The 11,260-nt window shown below is 42.6% G+C and overlaps 1 protein-coding gene across 5 annotated transcripts in view; it reads left to right on the forward strand.

Annotated features, from left to right (window-relative positions):
- The window catches only part of PHKA2 (phosphorylase kinase regulatory subunit alpha 2), a 50,149-nt gene that overhangs the window by 26,528 nt on the left and 12,361 nt on the right, over positions 1-11,260 (forward strand). For all 5 annotated transcript variants that reach the window (XM_071812560.1, XM_071812562.1, XM_065857979.2 and 2 more), the window contains exons 20-27: positions 658-746; positions 1,856-1,989; positions 3,490-3,646; positions 7,870-7,949; positions 8,198-8,276; positions 8,389-8,518; positions 10,173-10,274; positions 10,910-11,028. In XM_071812560.1, coding sequence (XP_071668661.1) covers positions 658-746; positions 1,856-1,989; positions 3,490-3,646; positions 7,870-7,949; positions 8,198-8,276; positions 8,389-8,518; positions 10,173-10,274; positions 10,910-11,028 — 890 coding nt within the window. The remainder of the gene's footprint in view (positions 1-657; positions 747-1,855; positions 1,990-3,489; positions 3,647-7,869; positions 7,950-8,197; positions 8,277-8,388; positions 8,519-10,172; positions 10,275-10,909; positions 11,029-11,260) is intronic.

Here is an 11,260-nt window from a genome sequence, read left to right on the forward strand (position 1 = left end):
ATGCTACATTACTAATAGACTGATTTGAGGATTTATACCAAAACAAAAAGCTTTGACTGAATTTGTAATTCAATTCTAACTTTTTTTTTTTTTTTTTTTTTAAATGTATGTATATAGTACTCAATGGCCTGGTTAAGGGAAGGCTTCCCTTAACTTCAGTGTAAATAACTTTCAGCCTTTTTTGTCATTCTTTTCTCCCATCTTCCATGTGCCACATCTTCTGATCCCCTATTGAATTCAACAAATGACGTTAACAAAGCATTAACCTGCATTTAGCATTATGAATTTAATTACAATATCTTACCAGTTAGACCGTTTTCTCCACATGCTTCCCACTGAGCAGGATCGGGTCATTGGGCTGTAGGATTTCTGAGGCATGAGCCCTCATAAGAGATCTCAGTTGAGCCTGTAGCACCTGAGCCTTTGACAGGCTGCTATCAGCAGCTCTTGGAGCAAGCCTGCAAGGAGGTAAGGTTCAGAACGTGACCTTGTCTCCAAGTTCCACAGCACCTCAGAAGCAACACCTCTATATTTGAACTCTTGGAGGTATTTCTGGTGTTTTTATCTAGTATCATTTCTTCATGTAGGTGTTTTCAATTTTGGTGTTACTTGAAATGGACTGTTTTTTCTTTTTTTTCTGGTGGCTTTGCTTTCCAGCTGTATCTATGTCTCTTCCCACTAAAGTTCTGAACACGCACCGGAAGTCTCTGAATCTTGTTGATAATCCCCATTTCTTCGACACAAAGGTAAGCTGTGGGAAGTTCTATGGTGTTTGTGGTTTTAGGGCACCATATTGTGACCTTTCCTGTGTTTCCCAGCCAAATCCTGTGTTAGTTCTCATTTTCCTTCACAGACAAGCCATTCTGCCCAAGGCACCAGATAGCTACTTGCTTGTTTTGGAATTTATTTTTTGGCTTGGTGACTTTTTTTGGTTAAATAGACATTATCAAGGGGAAAATTTTTAATTATGTGTGCAAACCAGAAAATAATATGATAGTTGTTAGGTCATCATCGTCAGTTCTAACTGAACACACAAAGGGAAGGACAGGATGTTCACAGTCTTTAGAGATGTTCTCCAAGAAATGAGATATGCAGTAATGTCTGGGCAGAAGGGGAGTGTGTGAAAGGACAGGCATTGTTAAGGCACCAGCCAAACCCCGTGACAAGGTATGGATGGGGTTTTGCACTGGGTGCTTGTTTTGTCTTGCCTGTGACCAGCTGCTGAGAATGGTTACAGGAGGTTGTATCCAGCCTCCTGAAGGAGTCTGCTCTACAGGTTCTGTATGCGGAAATGGAATTTTAGGACAATATAAATTGCTGAGTAGATAATAACAAATCTCATCATCCAAGAACTCACCACAGGATTGCAACATCTGATTAGTTAACATGTTAGTTTCATAAACTTGGAAGATGTATGATGGCAACATCTACATTCATAAAGCACCACATATATGTAGGTTAGAGATGGAACTCAAAAAGCTCTAAATTAATTCAACTGAAAAAAAACAGGTAGTATCCTTCTACTTTTCTCTTTACAAGTAGCAGCAAATGACAGGAAAAGCATGCAAATAGTTTAGTTTCCTTCATTACAAAATATGTGTTTTGTCCAAAAAAAAACTTTTCTTGTTGACTGAACCCAAACTAGAGACGAGGTTCTATTCTGGAAGTTGTGTTTCCTGGGATTAGTCTCCTAGTCATGCCTGTAGTAGTCTAGCAAGAACTATATGATATGTCTGCATTTCAAGTTCAGAGTTATGGTGCGAGTCTGTTGTATTGTTCAGTGGGCAGTTTGAATTTGATCTGCTACTTTTTTTCAAGATCATTTATTTGATTTTTCATTCATCTTTGTTTTCAGGACCTTGAAAATGTTTTGCACTTACCTAAAGATGCTCATGGTGATTTGGACTGCAGGAAGCTTGTTGAGCAGCTGAAGGAATGTCCAACGCTCCATGATCAAGCAGATATCTTATATATCTTGCATATACTGAAGTGAGTTGTCTTGAGTATAAACTTCAGCATCTTTAAGTTTGGTTGCAGCTATCTTATTATGCTTGTGCAAAAGCTTTCTGCTGTTCAGGGTTGTGTTTTGAGGTGAGAGGTTAAAATATTCTGTGCTTTAGCAAGCATCTTTGCAGTTAGCTTGATTACATAAATACTTTGGATGCAAAAAAATGCTTGTGCAGATTTTAGAGTTGATTGGCACACAGTCATGAATACGTACAGGCTCTAAGGCTCACAAATGAAATGCACAAATTCTTCCCGTGAATGAGAACTCACCTTCATATATTTGTTGCACCCATATTAAGTTCACAAAGATTTGGTGTGAATTTTATACACAGAAGGGAAGCGGAGGGAAACTTCATCTTGTCATTTTCTGATTAGAAGCAAAATGTGGTTTTAATGAGTAGTCACTGTTTTTCCTCTAATCCCTCTGCATGTTTAAGTGCACCACCACTTGAAACTCAGTGCTCTTCAAAATATTATTTGAAACAGAACTGTGTAACCCCAGCTGCTGGCATTAGTAAACAGCTGCTATTTAAAGACGTGTGATGGGAATAAAACGCATATACAAACCAACAAAATCATCATCTTGATCACATTTATTGGTCTTTTTTGTCTTCCTGTGCAGGAGAATACTGCTGGAACCGGTCAGGAAGTTAGCTTTGGGTGCAAAGACAAGCATGTGTTAATCACATATCGTCTTCCTTACTGCTACGACGATTGTCTTTTTGTTAAGTCTTTCTCCCGTGAGGACCTCTTCTTTGGTCGTCTTGATTTCCAAAGCAAAATATTTAGCAGCCTCTCTTATAGAGCAAAGGAAATCCTGGGAAAAAAAAAATCATTTTGTTGTTTAACTGCCTGTAGCAATTTTCCATTCTGAACTTGTTTCACTATAGGAGTCTCTGTTGGGCAGGCAGGTAGACTTCTGGTGGACTCTGTGCCTCCAGCAGGAGTTGCAAGGTCATTCTGTGACCCTTCAAAACTTTAATGCAGTGTATTTCAAAACCAGGTGAGGATCAGAAATATCTTTTGCTTTTTCAGTAGCGGCATAAGCAGCTTGAAAGTGTGGTTAATAGCTAAGAAAGAGGCAGGGCAAAAGAACTTTGAATCCCCTGAGGCATCTGAGAAATGGGTGCAGTCTTCAACAGTACTGAAGACATTACTGAATTCTGCTCTGAAAAAGCACCATGTGGAGTGTTCCTCCAGCAAACAGTCTGATGCATGCTCAGTTTAAAGTCTGGTGGGAAATCATTTAGGTAGTTGCTTTTAAGTCACAGTCTCACGGCTAAGTGAATGCTCAAGTAAATATAAACGTTCCTGGTACCAAGAGGGTTTTGTCCCCATATAACCTGGGGAAGGCTCATGCGTCCCATGTACTACTTAATTCTGTCACCAAAATGAGCAATGCGACCAAAATGTTGTGTGGTAGGGCTAAGCAGTGTAGCATTTTATCTGATGACAATTAACCTTCAGTGTCTTTTCCGGCAGAGGCGCTGACTGGGACACAGAGCTGGATGGACAGCACGGCGTCACTGTTCATTGCCTGCTCAATGAGCTCTACAGAGAAGCAGGCCTCAATCAGGAGTGGGGCTTAATCCGTTATATTTCTGGTATACTCAAAAAGAGAGTGGAAGTCCTGGCTGAGGTATGAAATAGAAATAATAACTGTCTCAGTTTCCTGCTGGGAAACAGAGGTGAGACTACCAGTTTAGTGGGGCTTGTGTTTGCCCTTCTTCTAGTCTTCACAATGTACATAGGGCCATTGTGCAGCAGGAAAGCTATGACATAGTTGCCATCACAGAAACGTGGTGGGATGACTCGTATGACTGGAGTGCTGCTATGGGTGGCTACAAGCTCTTCAGAAAAGACAGGCAGGGCAGGAGAGGTGAAGGGGTGGCTTTATATGTTAGAGAGTCTCTTGACTCTGTTAAACTTGAGGTCAGTAGTGACAAGGTTGAGTGCCTGTGGACCAGAATCAGGGGGAAGTCCGACAAGGCTGATGTCCTCGTGGGTGTCTGTTATAGACCACCCGACCAGGATGATGAAGGAGATGAATTATTCTACAAGCAGCTGGCAGATGTCTCAAAATCGACAACCTTGTTCTTGTGGGGGACTTTAACCTGACAGATATCTGCTGGGAGCTGAATACTGCACAGAAGAGGCAGTCTAGGAATTTCCTAGAGTGTATAGAGGACAATTTCCTTCATCAGCTGGTAAATGAGCCTACCCGGGGTAAGGCCTTGCTAGACCTACTGTTTACAAACAGAGAAGGGCTGGTGGGAGATGTAGTGGTTGGAGACCGCCTGGGGCATAGCGACCACGAAATAATAGAATTTTCAATAGTTAGAGATGCAAGGACTTCCGGAGGGCAGATTTTTGCCTATTCAGAAGTCTAGTTCAGAGCATACCCTGGGAAACAATGCTTAAAAACAAGGGGGCCCAGGAGGGTTGGACATACTTCAAGCGGGAGGTTTTGAGGGCACAGGATCAGGCTATACCAGTGTGCCGAAAGGCTAGCCGGCAGGGAAGACAACCGGCTTGGCTAAACAGGGAGATTTTGAAGGAAATCAGAAATAAAAAGAGAGTTTACAGACTGTGGAAAAAAGGGCTGGCTACCTATGAAGAATTTAGGAAAATAGCTAGATCGTGCAGGAAAAAAATCAGGGAAACAAAAGTGCAGTTTGAAGTTAATTTGGCCAATTCTGTTAGGGATAATAAAAAGTCCTTCTTTAAATACGTTAATAACAAAAGGAGGGGCAAGGAAAACCTCCATTCTCTACTGGACTTTGAGGGAAATATAGTTAACAAAGATGAGGAGAAAGCTGAGGTACTTAATACCTACTTTGCCTCAGTATTTACCAGTCAAACAGATGGCCCTCAGGATAACTGGCCTCTGGAGATGGTTGACAGGGATAAGAAGGCAAATAGTCCCCTTGTATTCCAAGAGGAAATAGTTGGTGGCTTACTGAGCCATCTGGATCCTCATAAGTCTATGGGACCAGACGGGATCCATCCTAGGGTGATGAGGGAGCTAGCAGAAGAGCTCGCCAAGCCGCTCTGCATCATCTTCCAACAGTCTTGGCTCACTGGGGAGGTCCCAAATGATTGGAAACTGGCAAACGTTACCCCAATCCACAAAAAGGGCTGCAAAGCTGACCCTGGCAACTACAGGCCTGTCAGCCTGACCTCGGTGCCTGGCAGGGTGATGGAGCAGATTATCCTGAATGCAATCACACAGCACCTCCAGGATGGACCAGGGATCAGACCCAGCCAGCATGGGTTTAGGAGGGGCAGGTCCTGTCTGACCAACCTGATCTCCTTTTATGATCAGGTGACCCACCTAGTGGATGAGGGGAAAGCTGTAGACGTGGTCTATCTAGACTTCAGCAAGGCCTTTGACACTGTCTCCCATAATATACTCCTTCAAAAGCTGATAGCCCGTGGCTTGGGCAAGTGCACTCTCTGCTGGGTTAAGAACTGGCTGGAGGGCCGGGCCCAGAGAGTGCTGGTGAATGGGGCTGCATCCAGCTGGCCGCCAGTCACTAGTGGTGTTCCCCAGGGGTCAGTGTTGGGTCCAGTCCTGTTTAACATCTTTATTGATGATTTAGATGAGGGGATTGAGACCATCATCAGCAAATTTGCTGATGACACCAAGTTGGGGGGCAGCGTCGACCTGCTGGAAGGCAGGAGGGCTCTGCAAAGAGATCTGGATAGACTGGAAAAATGGGCTGATTCCAGTGGGATGAAGTTCAATAAGGCCAAGTGCCGGGTGCTGCACTTTGGCCACAACAACCCCCTGCAGCGCTACAGGCTGGGCACAGAGTGGCTGGAGAGCAGTCAGGCAGAAAGGGACCTGGGGGTACTGGTTGACAGGAAGCTCAACATGAGCCAACAGTGTGCCCAGGTGGCCAAGAAGGCCAATGGTATCCTGGCCTGTATCAAAAATAGTGTGGTCAGCAGGACAAGGGAAGTGATCCTTCCCCTGTACTCTGCATTGGTGAGGCCACACCTGGAGTATTGTGTTCAGTTCTGGGCCCCTCAGTTCAGGAGGGATATTGAGGTGCTGGAGCGGGTCCAGAGAAGAGCAACAAGACTGGTGAAGGGACTTGAGCACATGACCTATGGTGAGAGGCTGAGGGAGCTGTGGTTGTTCAGTCTGGAGAAGAGGAGGCTTAGAGGTGACCTCATCGCTCCCTATAACTACCTGAAGGGAAGTTTTAGCCAGGTGGGAACTGGTCTCTTCTCCCTGGCAGTTAGCAATAGGACAAGGGGACATGGGCTTAAACTCTGCCAGGGGAAGTTTAGGCTGGATATTAGGAAGAAGTTCTTTACGGAGAGAGTGATCAGGCATTGGAATGGCCTGCCCAGGGAGGTGGTGGACTCACCGTCCCTGGAGGTTTTTAAACTGAGATTGGACATGGCTCTTAGTGCCATGATCTAGTAAATGGGCTGAAGTTGGACCAAGGGTTGGACTTGATGATCTCTGAGGTCTTTTCCAACCTAGCCAATTCTGTGATTCTGTGAATTTTTCAGTAAACACTGGTTGCTTTTCTGATCTAGAATTGTATCATGACATCTTTACCTTTCATCTGTACTGCAAACTGTGCTAATGTTGGCATGGACTGAGAATGTCACACTGTAAATAATTATGAAGGCTTCATTTCATCTCTGTTAAACAGAGAAGCTTAATTATGTGCTTTGAAAGTTGTAGTTGTCATTGGTAATTGTCTGTTGCTATTGTGAACAGTTTTGGAGCACCAGTATGTCAAGGTGCCAGCCGTGATGCAAAAACATGTTCTGCTGATTTCCATCCCATTGGGCAGACAGTCTGCCTTGTGCATGGATGTGGTTGTTCAGAAGCTTTAAAATATTTGGGGCTATTAAATGGTAACAAGAAAGATCCACTGTAAGGGCACAGATTTGATTTTGAACATTACAAAAGTGTTTCAAGTACTATAAAATATTTGTTTCATTTTGTACTTATCCCTGCATATTTCTGAAGAGCTCTTCCTTAAATTTCTGGCCATTTTCAAAACTTTGACTGTCACACCTAGGGTGCCCTATTTTAGTCACAGTCATATGTGTGGGGAGCAATTTGTGATAGTAGCCATGCATGGTACTTCATTAAGCATATAACATTTTCCATCCTCAAGACATGATGGACAGCAGTACAGATGTGTTCACAGGAAGCCACGTATGTTAAATTGAAAAGATACGAAGAATTTGGGAGGAAAAGAGTAGAGGTGATCTGATTTGTTCCACACTGAGGGAGGGAAAATAGACTCTTCAAAATCAGAGGAATTTGATTCAGGATGCTAAAACAGGTAAACCGAACACCCGCTTTTAAAGGAGGTTGATAGAGAACAGTAAACACTGTGGTACTGGGGAAAGCACCTATTTCACAATGTGTCAGGGTGTCTAATTCAGGAATGTGGTGCAATATGTTTGGTGTTTGTTTGCTTTAAGAGATATAGTAGTACACAGGACTTTTTTTAGCTAATACTGCCAGGCTTTTCATTGATTAAAATGTTCTTTTCTGTCTTAAATAAACAACAAATGTTTATCTTATGATAAAGGATAAAGTCCTTTATTGATGTGCCAGCCCCACGGGAGTCCCTAACCATGATGCTGCTGATTTCACTGCGCAGGGAAGCAGGCTTTCAACCTGGGCAGACTCTCGTAGCCCTGTTGACCTCAGGGCAACTTTGGCAACTAGTTAACAGTATTCTGCTGGAACTACATGTCTGACAATTAACAGAAATGCACTTAAAAATTGCTAAAGAAATGCTTCATTTTGGAGAATTAGGAGCCGTATCGCTTCCACATGTTTCAAAGCAAGGTCTCTTGTTTTCTGTCCCATTGTGATAGGCATGCACGGACCTTCTGTCGCACCACAAGCAACTTACAGTGGGTCTGCCACCAGAACCCCGTGAGAAAATCATTACCACGTAAGTTGGAGCTCTGCCTCAGTTACAGAAGCAGCCTGCCCTTCTTTTTCCTGCCAGTGCTGTTCTGCAGCTGTTATCTCATTTCAAAACTTACTCCTTGCCTTCAGAAGGAATTGCAGTCACCCAGTCAGAATCATAGGCACCTTTGTGGTGCAAAGATGTTTCCGGGTGACTTGGTTCCAGTGCTTGTTCATAAAGTTAATAGCAGCTGCCAGAGTCACTGTTCACTGTGCTTTGCCTTCTTGCAGCCCGCTGCCACCTGAGGAGCTGACAGATCTTATTTATGAAGCCAGCGGCCAAGACATCAGTATTGCAGTTCTGACACAGGTAAGCAGCATGTGTAAGAAGGGTTCTTCCAGCTGTGCCCAGTGCAGCACCAGTGTTTGCTCTGTGACTGGGAAGGCCAAGAGGACCTTCTCTTATGGATTTGTCCTTACAGGAAATAATTATGTACTTGGCCATGTACGTCCGGTCACAGCCCAGTCTTTTTGTGGAAATGCTGAGGCTCCGCATTGGTCTGATAATTCAGGTGATGGCCACTGAACTGGCTCGAAGTCTGAAATGCTCAGGTAAGAGCAATTTTATCATAAGGGTAGTTATGACATTTTTTCTGCTTTACCTCAGTGGTTGATTTTTCATTTATATGTGTTAAATCCTTTTAGGAACTTCTTCATGCAGCATGGGCACTTATGAACTTTGAAAAGAACTTCTCTTTTTGGCTTAATGAAAGATTCCTGTAGCCCCATCCCCTGTTATTCAAACAGAAGTGGATATTAAATACTTAAGTCCCCGACTTTCAGTAAATGGTTGAGGTCCAGGTCCTCAAATTGCACATGTGTGTATTTAAAGACCCAGTGCTACTAATGCCAATGAGAATTAGGACCCTAGATGTCTTCTGAATATTTAAGCATTAATTCGTAGTTCTGGTAGTTTTGATTCAAATAATTTCTGATCTTCTTCCTTTTATGTGTAAGCCTTCTCCCCTTGAATGTGCTTAGTTGAAAAATGTTTGCTGTTTAGATTTCAGCTAGTGATATGTTATTTTGCCAGGACATCGGTAAAAACAAATCCTTACAGGCCCCCAAGATGTTGCGTAAGCCCTGCAAAAACCCAAAAAGTAAGGAAAAAAAAAAGTGGTGGAAGGCAAAAGTATCTTAAAACTCATTTTGGAAAAGTGAAGCTAGAGAGAAATCATGACTGAAGAGAGAGATGAAAAATCACTGAAGAATTTTTGCCCTTGAAAGGAGTCAGAAGTCTAAGAAGGAGTCATCATGAAAAGTAATCAAGTTAATGTGACAAATATATAGTCAAATGCTGTCACTTAGGAGCATGATCTGGGCCATACTTTTGTGGCTCAGCTCTTGTTCCCGTGTCTAATGCCCTGGCACACCCTGGTGCAGTGTAGAGGGGGTCCCTGTTAGCTGGTCAGATGGAACCCACTTTGGAGGCTGCTGCTCGCTGACTTGAGTGGCCGACTGCCACTGAGGGGTAGCAGGTTTCTCCCTTAGGAGAAGGTGACAAAAGCAGCCAAGTAATTTTGTGGGGTAATTCTGTTTCTGTATGAAGAGTGTACAGAAAACTCAGTTTCCCCCAAGCCTGTAGCTGAGTAGCAGAAGCAGCTTTGTTCACAGTGCAAAGCCTGTTCATTCCTGGGGTCCCTCTTGCTATTCCTTAGCTTTAAACGCCAGCTGCTTTGTACACTGTCCTCTGCTTTGCTGCTGCCTTGTCCATGTTCTCCGATGGGAGAGCTGTCTGTGCTCACGTGTGCTCACGTGCATGTATGTGCTTTTCCTCTCTCTCACTTAACTAGCACGATCCTTAATCAAATAAAACACAAGCCTTCCACATGCATGCATTTCTTTAAAGAATAACTCTGTAATTTGGATCTTCATGTCATCTGCTGTTGAGAGATGGCTGTAATGCCTTTCCTAGTCATCTTGCTCTACAAAGGAGCAACTGCTTTCTCTTCATCAGCTTTGGTGAGATTTCACACAAGCTGCATCATAATGATCACTAATGTATATGGTGTTAGTTCCATGCAGTGTTTGTTGTTTAGTCCTGCGATGTATTTTCTTTGGAATGTGACTCTATGTGTTAATTTTTTTAAAGGAAGGATTAGCCACAAACATCAATGTGACTGAACTTCATTCATCAACAGTTTACTTAGGAAAACTAGCTATAAGGCCACATATAATGAGTTTGTCATTTTTTTTTTTTGACTAGGTGAAGAAGCTTCAGAGAGTTTGATGAATCTAAGTCCCTTTGATATGAAAAATCTCCTACACCATATTCTCAGTGGAAAAGAGTTTGGAGTGGAAAGAAGCTGTAAGTTGTTCACTTGGGTACTTGTATATGTTAAGTAAGAACTACAAATATAAAGTTAGATTGTCTTATAAATAGGAATCAACTCTCGGCATGTAAAATAGAGGTATAGGTAATCTGTTAATCATGGGTATGCAATACATGTGTGTGTCTGCTGTGGAATAAACAAAACAAATACAATGGAAGCTGTCCTGCACCAAAATAAGATTGTATCAAGTTTTCAATTACATGAAGGAAAACTTTTGAAATGAAGAAATGATATGTGATCAGAATGTAAACCATAAAAAGGTCACACCTAACCTACCTACAGGGACCAGGTCTGTGATGCCCAGCTATTCTCAACTGGCACATCAGCTGTCTCCTGGGTTCATTCTTAGGCCCTCTCAGATGCATTGCAACTCTTACATCTTTTAAAGCTACAATTGCTCAGTGTCTTGGAAAATCAGCCCCTGATATCCAAGTATGGATCTGGGCTCCTTACTTGATGCAATCAGGTTTGAACTATTGATATGATTTGAAAGGATGCTGTCACCAAGAGCGTTTTACATTTCCAAAGTGATATGTGTTTAACTTCTAGGTACAATTTCATCTGTTTTTCTACCTCTAGAATTGTAAAAATGTCCATTTGCTTCCTTTAGTGCGACCTGTAGATTCCTCTTCATCTAGCCCTGCGATTTCTATTCATGAAATGGGGCATTCTGGAGCAACCAAAACAGAAAGAAGTGGTATTACTAAACTGAAGAGTGAGATGAAGCAGGTAAGGGTTTTCTGACAATGCTCATCAGAAAATGCAGCTTTTCTGAAACCGTTATGTGAGGTTTTATTCTTGGTAAATGATGGAAGTTTCCAAAGATCCTTTGGTTTAAAGCTGATCACTAAATAGAAGGCACTAAGGGGATGTTTCATCCAAAAATGTACTTCCTTTTTTGTTCTTGTTTCACATGCTGAATATAGAAGAACTTGAACAAACTAATGCATTCATGGCGTCA

Source organism: Patagioenas fasciata, chromosome 1 (assembly GCF_037038585.1).
Source record: "Patagioenas fasciata isolate bPatFas1 chromosome 1, bPatFas1.hap1, whole genome shotgun sequence".
In the NCBI taxonomy this organism is placed as follows: domain Eukaryota; kingdom Metazoa; phylum Chordata; class Aves; order Columbiformes; family Columbidae; genus Patagioenas; species Patagioenas fasciata.